Genomic DNA, 21,022 nt, shown 5'->3' on the forward strand with positions numbered 1-21,022 from the left:
GATTAATATAATATACATGGATAGTGATTAATAAAGAACTAGTTGAATATTTTGTTAGTTTGTTTTAGATATGAAATATGTAACTAATTGGAAATATGTTCTTTGCATGACAAAAATTTTAATGATACAGAACTGTCAAAAAATATTGAAAAAATAATCATATTTGTGATATTTAATGTTTCTTGGTTTTAAAATTAGCCTACTTGGATAATAGCACATAATATAATACATGATAATTCAAGGACTTATCATACAGGAAATGTATGATAAGTCCTTGAAGTATCATGTACTATGTGATTTAGAAATACAAAATTTAAAGGACAGGAAGCTTCTAGTAAATTAGCACATAACAGTTAAACTCAGTATTGTAGAAGACTTAGACTTGACATTATATATCAGCTTTTATTTAGAATGTTAAATTTAGTTGTGAGAACGTTGAAAACTAAAATTTACTATTTGATGTTTACAGTCAAATCTAAAAATTAACTTATTTCTAATACATAACTAACGTATTGACATGGCATACAATGTGTGATTGTTCATTATTGCTAAATGTTTTAATATTACTAAATTGAAGTTTAAAATAAAATGTATTCATTTTTTTAAACTTTTCTTTGTTAATATAGCATAGTTAAAAATTCAATTATTTTTAGATTAGCATGTTATTGGCAGCTAGAAAAGTAAAAATTTAATCTAATTTTGACATTTAAACATTTTGATGAAATTTTTTTCATGTTTTAGCAATAAAAATTGAATTAAATAAACACTATATAACAACATTACATTTTACATTTAATTCTATGGGTGATTAGTGAGTGCAACAAATTTGACTCAAATAATTTTTAATGTGCTATGTTTAGTCATCATAACTATAGTTACTCATAAATTGGAGATGTTTTTACTTTTTTAATTATTAAATGCCTTTGCAAATTGTATCATTTCACTGCTAATCTACCAAGAAAACAATGTGAATTTGGGCAAATTACAAGTGTCTTTTTAGTCATTGAAAAATTGCTGCTGTGGATTTTAGGTAGATTATTATTAATTAATTATATTTTATTTTAGTATAATAAATGTATTATTTTAAATACTCTTTTTATTATTGTAAAAAGTGCTATTTGAAAATATTTTAAAATACTTTTGTATATTACAGGGAGGTACTCTCATAAATTATGAAAGAAAATTAAGGTTACTTGAAATAGCACAAGTACCAAAAGATCATGTAAGTAATATAAATTATCATTAAAGCATGTATGCTTATATATACAGTATATATTGAACAAATAATTATAATACAAAATAACCACACCACATAGAAACCTTAAAATGCAGTCATATTTTTAATTTTCAAACAATTTTGGCTTTTTTTTTTTTTTCTTTATTAACCGTCTTCAGGATGAAATGATGATTTGAATTACAAATTTTGTTTGAAATGAATGGAACATAAATGTCTTTCTGACAAATATAATATTTAAATTATATTTATCTTATTATACTATATAAATATCACTGCATTTTAACGTTTCTATCACGATATGGTTATTTAATACAAATGCAGTATCCAAAGAAGTATAATACAAAAGTCTTAATTTTTATATTTTTAGGTAGATGAGTTTAAAAGTGTAAAAAAATTCAAGTATGTATTGTTTTTATTAATTATAAATTATATAATAAAGTATTATTATTTTAAAATTTGACTTTTATATTTTATTTAAATTGAATTATGACATTTATTTATGTCTGTAATTATATCAATATAAAATGCTTTTTGATCTGATGATAAAATCTTTTGATATTGCTTACAACATCAGTCAGTAACAAACTAAGTTTTCATATAGTGATTTTATTTCAGTTTACAAACTTTTTACAGTCAAGATATGCAAAATTGTACTTACACTAATATTTGAAAGTAAATAATGCCACACTTTCTGTAAAGGCATGTGATCTTAGCGTTGCTTATTTTATTTCATCAATAATAGAGAAATGCATAAATTTAATGGATTTTCAAAGACAAATGATTTATTAGTATATGCAGCTGGTGTTACTAGAGAGGTGGTTTCATTTACATCTGTAAGATGATGCAATTCAGTCAAAAAAGTAAGGTTACAGAATGGAGTACCCAATATTTAGAGCAGGTTAAGTCTAATTGTTGCAAGCAACAAAACTGATTAACTCTTTTAATGTAAGATCATCATTACTTACAGAGCCAGCACTAGAGTTTATGCTGCTGTGGCTAAATGCCATTATTGTACAGTTGTATTTAATTTTATATTAGAATATATATTTTCCTTTCTTTCTTCTTCCTATTACTATTATCTTCTCTTCCTGGAATTTTCTCCCAACTGGTGCTTAACAGCATAACAGCAGGTGGTCTCTTAAGGACAATGGGATGGTATGCGGCCCTCAGGGTAGAATGGGGACCAAGTGTTCATTCTTTGGAGAGGATTGGACGAGGAAAGACATGCAAAAAGTAGCTCTCCACCACGCTTTTGGAACCACGTGGAGACTACAAAGAGGTGCGAGGGAAAGACGGAAAATCCTGATCGTAAAAACGTTCAAGAGTATTTTTTCATCCAAGTCTGTTAAGCAATCCACGTTTTAGAGAAGAAATTAACATTTTTTGTGATTATGAAGTGATCCGTCTAATATATATATATCACACTGTGAATAACGCCGAAATATTTGGGTACCCCTTTCTTTTTCTTTCTATTCTTTACTTTATTATTCTATGTTTATCCATCGTCCTACATTAATTATAATTAATTATAAGTTTAGTTGTAAGATATACATATATTTTAATTACTTTTAGTAGACTGGTTATTTTGTAAAAAAAGAAAAGAATCATTGCGAGATTTAAGCTTATGTCAGTATTCTCTTTATATTGTCGGTAACTATACTAATATATATACCTGTCAGGGATAGAGATTTTATAGCTGGCATCCCACAAAATTTTCTGTATCCTGTTACGCAAATTAAAGATTCTGATTTTAAAATTTTCAGTTTCTTTGTGTACGGTATTTGCGCACTTCACACTGCCTAGGTCAAGACTTGCATTTGATGCGCCTTATTCTCCTACATAAAATGAAAAAAATGTAGTTTTGAAATTCCATACTAATTAGAAGTGCCATATTTTGCTCCATCAATCAATATTCAATTTGTGCCATGTAATATAAATAAAAATATTAATTTTTAAAATATTTATTTATATTACATGGCATGAGTTGAATATTGATAGCACGGAGATTATATCAGATTACATCCCCCCTACTATAACTATAAGCTGGTTTAACTTTTCTACACACATGCGTGCCATGCATTTGTGTAGAAATATTAAATCATCAGGAAAAGTTAATACATCAGGCTTGCTAAGCAAGCATGATGTATTAATAACTTCATACCACATCATTGCTAGAATGAAAAATAATAATAAACTAAATGATTGCCATAATTAATCAGGCTACTTTTTGCTACTGTTAATAATTATATAATTATATATTAAGTAATTTGGTATTAGAGGTAGACATTAGACCTAGAAATGACATCTAATGTGTAATTACTAATACCAAATTACTTAATATCTAATTATTAATAGTAGTGAAAAATAGCTCAATTAATTATGGCAATTGTTTGGTTTACTAAACACATATATATTAGTACTTTTGGTTTCCTTCATTTTATGTTGTATATTGAGAGTGAAGATTAATGGAAGAGGAATAGTGATATATGTAAATAACTGGTCTCTGAATATCATTAAGATAATTCATTTGAAATTTAAAGCATACTTGAATGTTATTTTCTAATAAAGTAACACAGCAGTACTACATGTCTATTCCAATGGAAAATGCACTGTCAGCCTGAAAATATCTAATTATCTAATCACTAAGTTAGATATATCAAAGAATGATGGCTTGAGTATTTTAAACCTTTCTCTTGCTTCCTTAACATTATTTCCGGATCTTAATCCAATTTAGGATCTCTAGGATAAACTAATTTTCAACAATATTTTTTCATAAATGAAAATATCTTGTTGTAGGAATAGATTGATATTCACTTATTTCACTTTTCACTATTTTTGTGGATTCAATGCCACGTCTCATTGAAGTCAATTTGAACCGAAGTCAATTTAACATGTCAACAATTCATAGAGATCATAGTCAATATTTTCATAAACATCAGGGTAATTTATAATTAATGATTTAACAATAAATGATGCTTAATATAGTATTAAAAAAATATTTTATTATAAAAATCTTTTTAGAATAAAGTATGATTTCTTTATATTATTTTTGCCATTATTATTTATTTATTTATTTTATTTATTTAGTCATACTTGGAAGAATTCATGATGCAGGGAATACAAAAATCATTACATATACATTACAAACTAAACTAATATACAAATACAATAATGCAAGTAGTTGCATTATTATTAATCTTTTAATGCATTAAAATTATTCTGATAATTGCAAAAACACTAGCCAAAAATAACCTTTACTGTAAATTTTAAACCTTTAGCAAAATTTATAGTTGTATGTCATAGACAATTTTCAGATGATTTATTATACCAATCTTAAAATATTAGTCATATGCAGACATATTCTAATTGACATTCTCTTTGTTGTTTTACTTTTCTTTTATATTTATTTTTTTTATAATATGTAGTACTCAATGAAAAACCATTAGTGAATCCATTATTATTTTTTGAAAACAGATTTACAAATTAAAAAAAAAAACGAGAGAAAAAAGTAAATGAGCTTGTTATATGATATAATATATTCAGTTTAATTTAAATACAGTAGAGTGTCGTTTATCCAAATCAATTGGGGACTGGGGTTGTTCGGATAACTGATTTTTTGGATAACCGATTATGTACGAAAAAATATATTAACCTATCCGATGTTGAAATTTTTCTCCGTTGCATGTCGCTTTGTGTTGAATTTTCGTTGATTTTAAGCCTAACAAAAATTTTTATAATAATAATCGAGGCTATTGTATTGTTAAAAATTATTTCTTTATTTTGTACAAACAAAATGAATATATTGAAAAATATAAAAACAAAAAAATTATACTTTAGAAGTTAATCTAGTATCGAAAACGTTTGATTCAGCACCACACAGTCCAACTAGAAAGCTTTTGGTTAACCGACGTTTCAGTTGACCGGCTCTCAGATAAATGATGCTCTACTGTAATCTATCTTGCAATGTAAATATACTATGAAAAAAATGAACTAAAATACTAGTTGCAAGAGAACATAAAATAGAAAAGATATATCATAAAAAATAAACTGATGCTGTTTAAAATTTTATTATGAGGGCTGTTTCTTTTTCTACTTCCGATGGTCCCTAAAACAAAGACAAATGTAAATAACAAAATGTCTGAGTCTCTGTAGTCCTAATGGCAATATGAGGATGTATGTTGTCATGCAGCAGTAACATGACTTTTGTAAGGAGTCTTGCTTGCTTTCATCAAATGACAGCACAGTTTTTTGAGAATGTTGGTGTAGGATTTGACTGTTAATCTCTCCATGAGGCTGGAATGCAGTAAGCAGTATGTCTTGGCAATCCCAGAAAACTGTCAACATTACCTTCCCAACCAATGGTGTCACCTTAAACTTTTTTGCTCTCTGGTGACATGGAATATTTCCACTATCTTTGCATAATTTTCTGCTAATAAATCTCAAAAAATTTGGCCTACAGGTGCCATGTCTTGGTAAATATGATAACTATAATTAAATTAATACTTAATAATTAATTTAGAAGTTTCTGGAAAAAGAATTAGCCCAAATTCAAATTCACAATTTCCACTTACCATGCATTGTGTTATCAGTTATGCTACCTGGACCTCTGTCTGATTTTTGCCTCCAGAACTATTAATTTAGATATAACCATACTGTTAATTATAGTGCCAACTGAGGATGATTCAGCATCCATGGCCTGTAACCGAGGCCATCATTATTCAAGGCCTGGTTGTAAGTGTTATGATGTCACAGTATTGGACATTTCCTTAGCTGATCATCAAAGCATTGCTGATCATTTATGTTAAATTAATTTTAAAAATAATTCTTTTGATTTATCGATGTAATATTTAAATATTTTAAATAATTTTTTAAGTAAAAAAGTTTCAGAAATAAAGAACAACACTGTATGATTAACTTTTAAATTTATTATATGAACTTTTTAAACAAATAAAAATATCAAGACTTACAATTATTAATTTTTATCTTACAAAAAATAGTAATTCATTTTTAAAAAATCTGTATTTATTATTACATATTACTTCTGTAAATGTTTTTACAAAAACTTATTATATATTATATACAATAAAACAGAGAAATCTAACTTAATATATAAATATTTATTACTATTATGAGAATAAGTGCAAGTGAGTGGAAATGTGTAAGTAAAGTATTTAAACTAATTAATTTACAGATTTATTGTAAACTTGTAATTTCCTTTCTTTATCTAAACAAGATATTATCGATTTACACTTTTCACATGAAATCTTTTGAGCACTAAACACAAGATCGTGTTATTTATCAAACACTTTGCTTTATTTCACCTCTATTAGTTGATGTAATCTCACTTTGCGTCCTGTCGATGTACGCAGTATCCATTTTGTTATGCTGTACGTGCGAATTTTTTCTTTCTTGATGGAATTTGCCGTTTCTATGACAAAAACTTATAAGTTAAATATTCTTGAAACCATGTTTTATTATATGTTGAGCACTAAACACAAGACCGTGTTATTTATCAACATAACAAAATGGATACTGCGTACATCGACAGGACACAAGGTGAGATTACATCAACTAATAGAGGTGGAATAAAGCCAAGTGTTTGATAAATAACATGGTCTTGTGTTTAGTGCTCAACATATAATAAAACACGGTTTCAAGAATATTTAAACTATGAAATCTTTTGTAATAATTTATGAACACCATAACCAGCAATAAAAACTAAAATTTTAATGGTAGACAAAGGAACTGTTATCATTTCACATTCAATAGGAACATCATCAAAACATTCAAAACAAATATCCATCTGTGATTTAAAGGAATCTTGCATAAAAGTTTCTTTTTGAGCTGACATCAAATCTTTAATATTGAAATTCCCTATTCTCTGATTTCAATTTTAGTAAATTTAAAATTTTTAATTTTTTTTTCACATTCTGAAACCTGCACAACACTAACATGATAACTACCACCACACATTTGGTGATATTGTCCAAATCTAGCATTAAGATTATCTGTTTGAAATTTTCCTAAAAGTACAAACTTCAATGAAAATTTTTTAAATAAATATTCAATAAAATGAATCGTAGCATAAGTTGTATGTTTTAAAGCAAAATGTGTTTCATCTGACAATCTTCCAGGCTGTTGCTTCAAGTTAAATTTCTCCCATGCATCTAAAAATTCTATAAAACAATTCAAAAATTTAATTTGCTCATCATCTTTAGTATATATTGGTCTGCAGTAAAGATCTCTTAATCATTTCCCCTTCTCTGGATGTTTTACATTTATTACATTCCACCATGTTGCAATTCTTTCAATAAAATCTTTTGTCTGGATATAATCTGCATTTTATGCAAATACCTGCAGAGCTGCAGCTACTTTTTTTTTATCAAAGTTTCACAAGTTTTATCAAAGGTTGTGTGTATGAAACATTTGGTCTTTCCAATGATGAAGGATATAAAACCTTTGGAGACAAAGATGGTGCAAATTTAACAATTTTGCTGCCTTCTGCTCTTAATATCTCTTTTAGATGAACCAAACTAGCAACACATTTTGTTTCCTATTGTATGTCAGGATAAAAAAAATGTCTGGTTAGTATGGTATTGATTTATCCAATTATTTTAAATTGATTTTAATAAGTGCACAGAATCAAATAGTATGAAAATCAATTCCTCTGAGAATGGATTCTTCACAGATACTTTAATTCACCACTATAAAAAAGAGTAAACATTTTACAATTTATTCTGTTGTTATTGGCAACCATGGAAATAACTTGATAACCAATGCTCGCTAGAACTTTCAACACTTGTTTTATTAATTCTAACTGCTCAGACTGCAAACTGGAAGCTTTAAGACTGCAAACTGGATATAATGCAATAATATTTTTTTCTTTAGAAAGTAATGATGCCACTAGAAATGCCAAAACACATTTAGCTTCTGACTTTTTTCATTTACTGCTAATTCATAAATTCTACCACCTTTGTATAATGACTTGTTTTACATGTATTTAATCTAATTGTAGTATAACTATTTTATCTTTTGAGTTAAGGCATTGAACTTTTTCTTTAAGATATGTTCAGTATTTGGATCAATATCATTAGTAATGCAACTAGTAAAATTCCTCAAATAGGATGTATGTGGTAATGTCAAAACATTAATATTTCTAATGAGCCTATAAGCACTTGGAGAATGAAAAAATAACATGGAAGCCCATATTAAAATCTCAGAACTGTATCTTGGTTGTTTTGAACTAAACAAATTTATCTGTTCACAGAGAAATGATAGTTTTGTATTTGAAAATTCAAAAGGATCCTCATTCTTGGGTGCTTAAACATTTTGAGATTATTTGTGCAGCTTGATGCAGTTTATCTTTCATTTTTTACTTCTGTTTTATTGTAGCCTTGTAAAAGACTCAATAATGCCTCAAATTTGACCATCGATCACACTTTTTTTCTGATCCTATCAGCCATTTAAAGTTATCTAATTGGGTTTCATTAAAATATATGCATATATAAAAATTTTGAAACAACTTAACAGCATGGGTTACTTGTGGAATATCTGATACTGTAATTTTATATAATAAAACATATTCTGTATCAAATAAATACAACCAAGAATTTGCAACATGATTGGAAATATCATCATTCAAGTCTGCAAAGGATTTAATGATATCTTTTTGGCATCATTCACAAAACTGTTGATTATCATGTTCAATTAATTCTTTTCCTATGTCATCACTGGTTTTTCTTTTGGCAGGAGGCTTATGTGAAAGGTAAGCTGGACAATTTGGAAATATAGAAGAATAGACATCTTCAGTTAGTTTTGGTCTTAATCTAGGAACTATTAACCATGACCCATCATCTCTTTTTACTTTATCTTCTTTGATGATAAATTTTTCATCAAAATGTTTAATACACACAACACTGTTTATAGAAGGAGAAAAGTCATTACATGGTATAGCTTTAATCCATTTACTAATCATTTCTGGACTTTTGGGAAAAGAGAGAACTGTTGTGTACTCTGAGTAATTGCTTTTACAGCCTGTCACACAGCATCTTTGAGGCATCTATTAAGTGAATACACATATTTAAATTCTTTTTAGTTATAATGTAAAATAATTAGTAACATATTCTCACCCATATCTACTATAGACAATCCAATATATTATTAACTTTTGTTATATAGTTTTTTCCCAATTTTATCCTAATTAAATTAGTTTATTCATTTCACATAGAATTATAAGAAATTATTTTGATAAATGGGGCAACTTAGATAACTTGTATAAATCACAGATTGTAGCAATTGTCAAAGTCTTATATTGAATTGCCAACAAGAAAATCTTATCATTACTTATAATATCCAATATATAAATCAAACTGATTTTATTCATGAAAAAATATAATGTATAACTAAAATGTCTTTCCTTTTAAAGTATATTTATGAATTAATTTGGAAATGTTTAAAAATGGCCTACATAATAATTACGGGTATTTTAAGTACATAATTAGTTATGTACTTAAAATACCCCTAATTTTCTTACTTTTATATAATTAATAATCAAAAAATGTCTTGCCTTTGATAAACTATATGAACATAAATATCTAAATAATATCCAATTTGATAAACTTATAAAATGAACTGGAAAGACAAGCTTCAATATATCCAACATCACGTTGTCCAGTAAAACTGTAAATGACCAGTAGTTTGACATCACAATTTTTTAACGGGGGTTACAACTAGGCCTTGAATAACAATGGTCTCGTAACTCTTCACTATTGCACTCATCCAGCTATTACTTTATCCTGGCATGGGGTATATATGCAAATATATACATCTTACAAACCCAAATGATTGCTGGATTACATTGGGTTTGGCTTTAATCTAAATATTGGGTTTGTAAGATGTTTGTTTTTGTTTTTGTTAAAATGACAAATGTAATTATTTTAAAATGTAAGTTATGGAATAAAATGCTTTAATATTCCAACAATAACTCTTTATTTAAAAAATGAAATGAATTAACAATGGATAGAAGTTGTAAAAAAACTAAGTGAAAAAATTTAAATAAATTGTACAGTACATTGAATATATTTTGATTAAATACAGTGGACTCTCTATAATGTGTACTCCAATGTGTTATACAGGGCAGTATTCATAAAATGTATTCTTTAACTTTATGGCTATTCTGCCATAATGCCACAATAACAGTTCATACATAACATGTGGTTCATATAATATGGTTTTCTGTAATGCAGTATATATCACTGCATTACACGGGGGTTCACTGTATATTTTAGTAATGAATAATTAAATATGACAATATTACAAAAATACAACTACAGGAACATCATTCAACCTTAGAGGAGGAGTTGTGTTTATTTTTCATGTGTGGGTGGAGGTGATCTTATGATGAAAGTGCCACTCTTATATTGGATTGCATTTTTGTGGTTGTGAAGAATAGTTGTAAGACTTCAAATTTTTATTTGTAGTCAGTCTTTAATTTGTAATTGTTATTTTTCATTTCATTTGGTAACTGTGTATAAATCTAAAATCTATATTTTACTACTGCATTTCCCCAAAAATAAGACCTAGTAGAGGTTGTGCTGAATTGCTAAATATAAGGCCTTTCTGAAAGTAAGACCTAGCAAAATTTTCATTTGAAAGCATGCCCACCGAACAGAACACCAGATCATGCAGCTGTGATTTGTTTTAGCCCACTTCCGTTGCCCCTTACCTTCACTGTCCGTTGCAGAGCAGCTGCATGCAGGACGTGAAGACTGTCACCTATTGCCAACCCTGATGTTCCCTTCGACAGCCTACATATTTACAGTTACACTTGTAAATATGTAGGCAAGGCATCAAGAGGCCTGTTGCCTGCCGCGATTCTGTACACTGTCCCTGTTGTGCTGTATGAATGTGCTGTGGTGAGCTCCCCTTGGTGGCCAGAAGCTGCCATACCATACAAAAAATAAGACATCCTCTGAAAATAAGACCTAGCACATCTTTGGGAGCAAAAATTAATATAAGACACTGTCTTATTTTCGGGGAAACGGGGTATTAGAACAACTACACTTTTGTTAAAATATATTTTGTTGATTGAAATGAATGAAGAGTCATTAGTGAAATGACTTTTTGATATAATGAAAAGTTATTTCAAATTTTTAACGCTATGCATATTAGATCATTTAATTTGCCCATAAAATACACATTAAAGATTTTTTATGAATATAAAGATGTTCCTGATATTAATATTCATTGCATGTATGTACTGTACATAAAATTACTTGGCAGTTTAGAATCTAATAAAAAATTAAAATGATAGCAACAATGCATGTAAAATAATTTCATTAAAATATTTTATATTGAATATAATAGAAGTAAATTTCATATTGTAAAAAATATTTTATGTATATGTGATATATGTAAATTAACATGCATACATTAAAAATTGTGAAATAAACCAATATCCAGCATAAAAATGTAAAGCAGCTACATTTTCACTTGTGTTAAACAGGCATCTTCAGGCTAATTGACCAATGCTACTGTTAAAATAATAGGGATTGCCATATACGTGTTAAGAGGGGTGATGTGAGGAAGATGGGTGTAAGATTACAGCTTTTAAATCAACTTCCATGCAAGGGGAAGGATTTTACATCATGAAAATTTATAGTGGCATTTTTTCTGTGATGACCTTGTATATGTAAGGCAGTTGAAGATATACAAAGCTGCCAGAATAAATGCCACTATAAATTTTCGTAATCGCATGGAAATTAATCTAAAAGCTGTAATCTTACATCCCTCTTCCCTTCCCCTCTTAACATGTGTATGGCAATGCCTGTTGTTTTAACAGCTGCAGTGGTCAGTTAGCTTGAAGATGCCTGTTTAACACAGGTGAAAACATTAGCTGTCTTACATTTTTGTGCTGCATATTTGTTTATTTTGCCATTTTTTATTAAGTATAACCAGTTTTTGAGGGTTTGTTTATGAACATACATAATATTCATCTGATAACATATAACCAAAATAAATAAAATATATATATTTACAGAATTTTTAATACAAATAATCTATGGATAAATTTGCAAAGCGTATCAACATTAGTGAAAGAAGGGAGACTTGATATGGAGATAATAGTCAATCATAAGGTATTTGATTTTGAATAAAATACTTTTTAAATTGTTAAAAGCACTGTTTGTTGAACATTGAGAAATTTATATTTGAATCATTAAGAAAAACTAAGTTTTGAGTTGATGGTTTAGCATAACTAAATCTATATTAATATAAAATTACAAATATCATTCCAATATAAAATAAATTGGGTTAAATCAGTGGCGTAGCATAGTGGGGGCGGCAAAATTTCACAATAAAAAATACAGTAGAGCATCGATTATCCGACTCAATTGGGGACTGGGGTTGGTCGGATAACTGAAAAAACGATAACCGAAAAGTATGAAAAAATACATTATTAGTATACTATATTAGTATATTGCTAGTAACCTTCTTTGCGTTGAATTTTCATCGATGTTAAGCCTAACAAATTTTTTTAAAAAATAATAATCGTCGCTATTGCATCGTTAAAAGTTATTTCTTTATTTTGCACAAAATAAAAATAGAAAAATTCAGCCTCGTTTAAATACTGGCCTCCTTTCATGGTCGAGCCAGTGTTGCCAGCTAAAACATGCAAAAATTTAACAAAAATAATATTAAAGTAGCCAAGACACAGCCAAATATTGTAGCGCACACCACTAGCGGACATTTGAATTTGCCGACTAGAACGCGGTCGGTTAACCGATGTGACGGTTGATCGGGGGTCGGATAATCGATGCTCTACTGTAATAATACAATACACAATAATGGTGATTGTTTTTGCCAAAAAGTTCTTTAGAATTACTGTATATTTTAGTCTTTTAAATGAGATACAGTAGAACCTCTATTATCCGGACTAATTGGGGATGAAGGTAGCGCGGATAAGGAAAAATCCAGATAATCGAAAAAAATAATAATTGACAGTGCATATAGTATGAATAATTTTTTTTGTCTAGATTTACATATAGCTTCAATATTAAATTATTTTTTATTAAGAAATTCAATTAACAATTTTTGTTTAAAGCTAGCTGTTCTTTTTGAAGCTGCTAAATCGTGGATACTTTTAAGACTTATAAGTTGTCCTGAGTTACACTCATCTTAGCTCTCAAACCACTTCATGGCGACATCTAAGCACTGAAAAGCTTCAGAATATGTAGGACCAATATCTCTTACTTCGCAAATCTCTTTGTCTTCTCGATCTTGTTCATCTGAGGCAGATATTTCTTTAATTATTTCCTCATCATTCAAAATTTGGAATCCAGGATCGTTCGAATCGCAATTTAACCACTCTGTTACATCTTCTTCGTCACATTCAACACATATTGAAATTTGTGCTATTGCTTCCACAATGTCTTCTATACCACTTTCTACTGTTACTGGAATTTACTAACGGTCTTTTCAAAATTTTGTTTCGTGCATTCTATCACGTACGTACATAAATAGTGTCGCAATTCGCCAAGTGCAAATCAGCAAATTCGTAGAATTTTTGTTTATTTTGAACAATCCAGATAATCGAAAATCTGGATAATAGAGGTCTGGATAATCTAGGTTCTACTGTACTTAAATAAGGGGGCGGCTGACACCCACGCTATTCCACTGGGTTAAATATGAGATATGTAACTTTACAGGTCTTATTTTTGTAGCAGAAATAAAACTATCCTTGTTCTGGTTTGCATATTAGTTTAATCCACAAAATAAATGTACTTTATTTTTTAGTTTCAATTTTTTCAGAGCAAGTTTTTAATTAAGGTTTCTCATTTCCCAGTCTTTTGCTTGTCTCAGCATAAAGGTGAACTGTTTCTTGGGAAATCCTGGGATAGAATTAATTATTTTTAAGATATACAAAATATCTTGAAATCAAATTATATAATTTTCATTTCTTAAAATAATTTAATACATTTGCAACCTCCAAAATCATATTAATAATGCTGTATAATATATATATTAAAAATTACCTTTGAATTACATAGAAATTTTTACAAATAGAAAAAATTTATTAAAGTTTGCTGGAAACTGCATACAACAACAAAATGCTTTGAATTGAGTTGAAAATTTGAAAAGAAAATGAACTTAGATCAAACTTCTAACCTAAAAGGTAATTTTTGTTTTTTAAATAAAACATAATACAAAATATTATTGTAAATTTTTATAAGATTTTAAAAAGCAAAGATGGTCAGTATTTCAATCACTCGATCTGGTTCTTATTTAACTAATGAAAAGTCTTGCTACCAAGTTTCAAGTCGAACAACCCTTTCCAATTCAATTGATGTGGATGGAATCGTTTTTAATGCATTTAAGAGAAGACAGGTGTTGTGTTTTTTCACCTGTAGCCTGGAAGATTTCTAGTTCATTTTCGAGATTGTAGTAGTACTTTTGCTGTCTAGTATTCTTGATTTGTTTATCTTGGCTGTTTCAATAGAAACATCAAGCTTATAGCCCGATAATTCAGCAGTTCATTTGTCTTTAATAATCAGGTTTATGAAGAAAAACTTTATACTTGCAGACTTCATACTCATTTGTATCCTTGCCCAATTTGCACAACCTGGTGTTATGCAGTTATTGAAGCTACTGGGCATGGTTAAAAATTAAGACAACATAAGCACAAATATTCCATCTTCTCTTTGAAACCATGTTTGATGAATTTGTTGGACTATGAACCCAAAGTTGAGTTTTAAGATAAACACTTGGTTTTTTTCCATCTTTATTTAGTTGAGAATCCGAAAGTAATAAAGTTACAAATTTGTAACTTTATTACTTTGGGTTCATAGTCCAACAAATATTCCAGATATTACAGGTTCTGACAAGTAAAGAATTTTCAGAGTCCTGGCACAAATAAGTGACATATTGATTATTGACCATTTGTGACATGCCATAACGAGGAAAAATTAAAAAAACTGATAGATTTAAAATTAATAAATACAAATGTGTGAGACTGCAGATTTGACGGGAAAATTTTTGTAAAATAAAAAGGAAACTTTCATTTATTTGGATTGGAAATTATTGTAAACATCCTCCTTCAACTATCAACAGTTATGGGTGGGAAAGTTGACACTTAGCTGTCAAGAACTGCAAGTCATCGTCAACAATGGACGGCTTTCCCACACTAATGCTATAAAAGCTCGCACAGCTGGAACTTGGCACGCATCCGCACATGAAAGTTATTCGTATATATATGCCCATCGATCTCCATGTCAAGGAACGGAACCCTGTCAGAGAAGACATACGACCGGCATACTTCAGTTTACCATCCGATCTCGCATAGAGGTAACTGTTAGAACTCTGTAACTTTCTCTCCCCAAAGACAGAATTAAGCTTTAGGCATAGCCGTCCTTATTAAAATTGGAAACTTATATTTAATCGCATTTTATTGAGTAGTATCTTAGATGCATAGCCTTGTAACCAATTTTGTTGTTAATCTAGTTAATCAATAAATGTTTTATTTGTTAACACCTGTCTTCTGTCAATTTAAGGGCACCTGTTCACTTACTGATGCACTCTCTCACTTGTTTTTGCCCTCCTAGCCATCCGAAGCAATGTCGATCAGGTTTCGCCAACTTGTGCAGTGTAAGTGGTCAGCGAGGATTAACCCCTGACCCTCTGCTTATCTCACAAATGTATTCTGACAGTTTGAGTTAATCATACTTTCTATTGGCAAAATTTCCACAACCTTAACATAAAATAAGAAAAAAGTGAACTTTTAAGAAATTTGCAGGATTTCCCAGGATGAGAAGAATTTCCCGGGTTGAAAAAACAACCAGGATCTCGTTTGATAAACCCTATTTTTAATATTTAGTGAATGAAATGTGTATATATAATATATGATATATAATTATATACATATACAATATAAAATGAAATCAGTGGTCAGGAGAATTCTATTTGGGAAATGTACCACAAAATATCACTAAATTAGCAATTACTGTTGCTATGACTTGTAAGCATTAAAGTCTGGTTAATTTCAGCAGTTAGATTATTTTCTGAAAATAATCTTATCTTAATGTTGGCTGAATATAAAAAAAAATTTATTTATTATTTTTAAAAATATTAGAAAATTAATAATTAGGTCATGTCTGATTAAGCCAAAATTTCAGTAGTAGTAATTTTTCCAGTTATAAGTCACTTTTTTAATTCTAAGCAAAGTTAATAAATTCATGAATTCTACAGATATAGATTTATAAAAAATTTATTAAAAATTTAATAATTTTCAAGTATTGTTAATTAAATTATTGTATGGAATTATTATTTAATAATTTATTGCAAAGAAATTCTAAGGTAATAACTTTTTATTTTATTTATTCAGCATTTAGAGCATGGTTTGAATGTTGTTCAATTGGAAAGAGCAGCTGGTTCAGCTATGAAAGATTTTGAAGGAGCCATTGGTAATTATTAATTTAATTTATCTACAAAATCCATCTTAAGAAATGAAGCAATAACAAATATGTCTACTCTAATAACCTTAAATAGCTTTGCAAAGTATAGTTATCCACAAATGTTTTTGGTCTCTTAGGACCTTCTTCAGGTGGAATCTGAGTAGAGAGTGACCCTACGTTCTTAACTCCCGTTACAGATGCATTCTAACCCCCACTCCAGATGTATACTATAAACAAACACTGTTGCGCATGCGTTGGCGGCTATAACGCCGGGTCATACATCGCTTGCCACGCCTTTGAAAGTTGCTTTTCATCTTTAAAGTTGATAGAAAGGCCCAGGCAATCTGCTTTAAAGATCTCTAGCGCCTCCAAATACTTGAGGTGGTGTACCTGCCTGGTTCTCCGTATCAAGGTTGCGTGCTGCAGCCCGGGCGTAATGCCGTTTTCACTGGCATATACAGCCAAGGCAGTATTGGTCTTTTTCTTCTCGATGTCCGTTTTATGCTCTCGGATGTGTTGCCAGAGGGATCTTTTTGTGGAACCGATATACACCAGATCCCTATCGAATCTATCGTCTCGGAGCGGAATTCTATATACACCCGGCGCCCTCTCAACGTCCACCGGATCCTTCCCGTTCCTAAGCAGGGTGAAGACGTTCGGTTTATGCTTGTAGGCTATTTTTGTATTAGTATATGCACCAATCTCACAGTATAAGGAGTGCAGATGCCGTTCATATATAATAATAATAGGACGGGGAGACACACCTTGCCGCCGATTATTCTCCGGAACCGCATCGAACCGGTTTACAGGGTTGCATTCCTGTTCGTCTGCTATTCTAAGTATAAGCTTCTTGTTATAGCCATGGTTTTCGGCTATTTCTGCTATTCTCCCTATCTCCTTCCGCTTGCCCTTCTCCATATTACAGTGTGTGTGTGGGCTCTTCTAGTAAGTGCTCTAAAGGCTGCCAGTTCGTAGCTATATGGATCATTGGAGTCGGCCGGGATGTATATCGGGATAGCGTTCGGTTTCTGGTATACATTAGTGTTGTAACCCCCACCGTTGAAGGTAATATTAATGTCCAAAAAATGAGCCGCTTCGTCGCTCATTTGCTCTAACTCGATCAAAAGACCATATGGGTTGTCATTCATACAACGCACGAATTTGTCGATGTCCAGTTTTGTCTTCCAGATGATGCAGATGTCATCAATGTACTGTACCTTTAATATAGGTCGATGTTATTGAGGAACTCGGGGATGACTTTAACCTCCAAGCGACGAACCACAATTTCTGCCAAGTCCCCAGATAAGGGGCTACCCATAGATACTCCTCTTTTTTGAAGGTACAGTACACCTTCCCATCTAGCTGGAAGCACGAGATGTAGCAAAGAATATGAGAAAGTTCTAGTATCTGCTTGTGGTCAGCATTGCATGTTATTACACTTATAAGCTAATCCTGTAAACTGCAGAAGCAGGGCTCCAGCTTAATTGATGGGTATATCGCCTTAAAGTCCAGAATAGTAATTTAGGAACCCACAGACGGCCGGCAATTACGTATAGCCTCAATCACCTGCGTTGTGTCTGAGATCGTAAACTGATAACCTTCTAGATGTTTAGCTAGAAGCAAATTGCTCCTAGCTAAACATCTAGAAGGTTATCAGTTTACGTTCTATCATTCTGGTGGGCGCATTGGCTTTATCTAAAATCGGTCTAAGCTCTATCCCCTGTTTATGCGTTTTGGCATAGGCGAAGAGTCTCAGAACTACTGGTGAGGCTACAGTTGCGTTGTCTAGCTGTAACTTCCTTGCCAAGCTAGTACGCGTAAATCTGAGGACCCTAGATTGGATCTTATTGACGAAGCCCTTCCCTATTTCCTCACATTCTGTGTCTCGTATATATTTCTGCATTTGTATATATTTCTATCCCGATATACATCCCGGACAACTCCAATGATCCATATAGTTACGAACTGGCAGCCTTTAGAGCACTTACTAGAAGAGCCCACACACACACTGTAATATGGAGAGCGGCAAGCGGAAGGAGATAGGGAGAATAGCAGAAATAGCCGAAAACCATGGCTATAACAAGAAGCTTATACTTAGAATAGCAGACGAACAGGAATGCAACCCTGTAAACCGGTTCGATGCGGTTCCGGAGAATAATCGGCGGCAAGGTGTGTCTCCCCGTCCTATTATTATTACATATGAACGGCATCTGCACTCCTTATACTGTGAGATTGGTGCATATACTAATACAAAAATAGCCTACAAGCGTAAACCGAACGTCTTCACCCTGCTTAGGAACGGGAAGGATCCGGTGGACGTTGAGAGGGCGCCGGGTGTATATAGAATTCTGCTCCGAGACGATAGATTCGATAGGGATCTGGTGTATATCGGTTCCACAAAAAGATCCCTCTGGCAACACATCCGAGAGCATAAAACGGACATCGAGAAGAAAAAGACCAATACTGCCTTGGCTGTATATGCCAGTGAAAACGGCATTACGCCCGGGCTGCAGCACGCAACCTTGATACGGAGAACCAGGCAGGTACACCACCTCAAGTATTTGGAGGCGCTAGAGATCTTTAAAGCAGATTGCCTGGGCCTTTCTATCAACTTTAAAGATGAAAAGCAACTTTCAAAGGCGTGGCAAGCGATGTATGACTTGGCGTTATAGCTGCCGACGCATGCGCAACAGTGTTTGTTTATAGTACACATCTGGAGTGGGGGTTGGAACGCATCTGTAACGGGAGTTTAGAACGTAGGGTCACTCTCTACTCAGATCCCACCTGAAGAAGGTCCTAAGAGACCAAAAACATTTGTGGATAACTATACTTTGCGAAGCTATTTAAGTTTATTAGAGTAGACATATTTAATTTATCTAGTTTCTCTAGTCTTTTGTATACAGTAGTTATATCTCTGGGTATGTGCAATTACCCTAAAACCTTAGTTATAGGCTGCCATTGTGCATAAGCCACAGAAGCAAAACTTGTACAGGAATGTTAAGTTCTTCATGGATAAGATGATCTCATATATAGACTGCAGTTTATAGCAATGTTTGAAGGTATGACTCTAGATTTAAAAAAAACCAATAGGAAAGGAACAGCATCACTTTTGAAGCAATTTTGATGACATGATGAATTTTGCCAATAAGTTTGTAACCTTGTATAGGCTGTAGCCTACAACCAAGGTTTAAGGGTATTTGGTTTTAAGCATTAGAGTTAAGCATCATTATTGCTTTTTTAGATTTATTAATTTTGTTAGTTTATTGCTTTTTTCCCCTCCAATTGTGTATGCTAATAATTTTCAAAATTTCTAAAAGTGTTAATTTCGTATGCCAAAAAATATAATTGAATTCTAATAATAACTAACTAACTAGATCCCTTACACATTTACATATGAAGTATTTTATTGTACATTTTATCAATAATTTTAAATCACAGTTAAAGTTTTTTTAATGCTTAGTTGTATAGACTAATATTAGATATGTTAGATAAACCCCAGATTATATCTTTGTTGTAATTTAATCATACTGTCACTTTTAATTTCATTATTTTAAGCAAATTATAAGTTGAACGAATATATTACTATAGGTATGAATATTGCCATCCCATAATAATTAAGTTTTTTAGTTAACTTTTGAAATGTCGAGAGAAAAGGGATAATCAATTTAAGAATATTAAAATAGGGATAATATAGGGATAATCAATTTAATATATAAATATAAATTTAATATGTAATATTTAATCAATTTAATATAAATTTTAATATAGGGATAATCAATTTAAAAATGTTAAAATACCTGGAATGTTTGATATAATTTGGCTTTAGCTAAATTATAAGCTTATGGTTGTTTTTATTTGTGTACACAATAACAAGAGTAAGTGTTGACTGGATTATGATGCAGTTCTGTTATTTGGATAGGTTGAAATATATATCCAGGAAAGATCCAATAAAGTAATTTCATACCTCTTAATTGTGATACATTACTTTTTAATCCTATCTTAATAATAAAAAGTAAAATTAAAAAGTACTGTATCACAATAAAAGAGAAATGAAATGTACTTTATTGGATCTTCTAATGGATATATATTTTCAAGACTGAATTGAGAACATTTGGCTTCAAATTAAAGAAAAATCTATGTAGCACATAGCTATTTTTATCATAGAACTGATTTTATTTTGAACTATATTGCATTCATTTTGAATGTTTTTCACAATATGTTCATTTTATGCCCTGTGTTAATGGTCTTGTCAGTCTCCTATTGTAAGTCTCAATGTTTTGTCTATTCACTTCGCAAGTGTCCCTCGCTTATGACATTTCTGTAACATGGACATCTATTC

General features: G+C 30.7%; 1 protein-coding gene across 2 annotated transcripts in view; it reads left to right on the top strand.

Annotated features, from left to right (window-relative positions):
• The window catches only part of LOC136977511 (UTP--glucose-1-phosphate uridylyltransferase-like), a 73,787-nt gene that overhangs the window by 43,256 nt on the left and 9,509 nt on the right, over window positions 1–21,022 (top strand). For both annotated transcript variants that reach the window (XM_067273010.1, XM_067273002.1), the window contains exons 9-12: window positions 1,154–1,222; window positions 1,605–1,636; window positions 12,276–12,372; window positions 16,614–16,692. In XM_067273010.1, coding sequence (XP_067129111.1) covers window positions 1,154–1,222; window positions 1,605–1,636; window positions 12,276–12,372; window positions 16,614–16,692 — 277 coding nt within the window. The remainder of the gene's footprint in view (window positions 1–1,153; window positions 1,223–1,604; window positions 1,637–12,275; window positions 12,373–16,613; window positions 16,693–21,022) is intronic.

Source organism: Centruroides vittatus, unplaced genomic scaffold, assembly GCF_030686945.1.
Source record: "Centruroides vittatus isolate TY-2023 unplaced genomic scaffold, ASM3068694v2 contig_1114, whole genome shotgun sequence".
NCBI lineage: Eukaryota > Metazoa > Arthropoda > Arachnida > Scorpiones > Buthidae > Centruroides > Centruroides vittatus.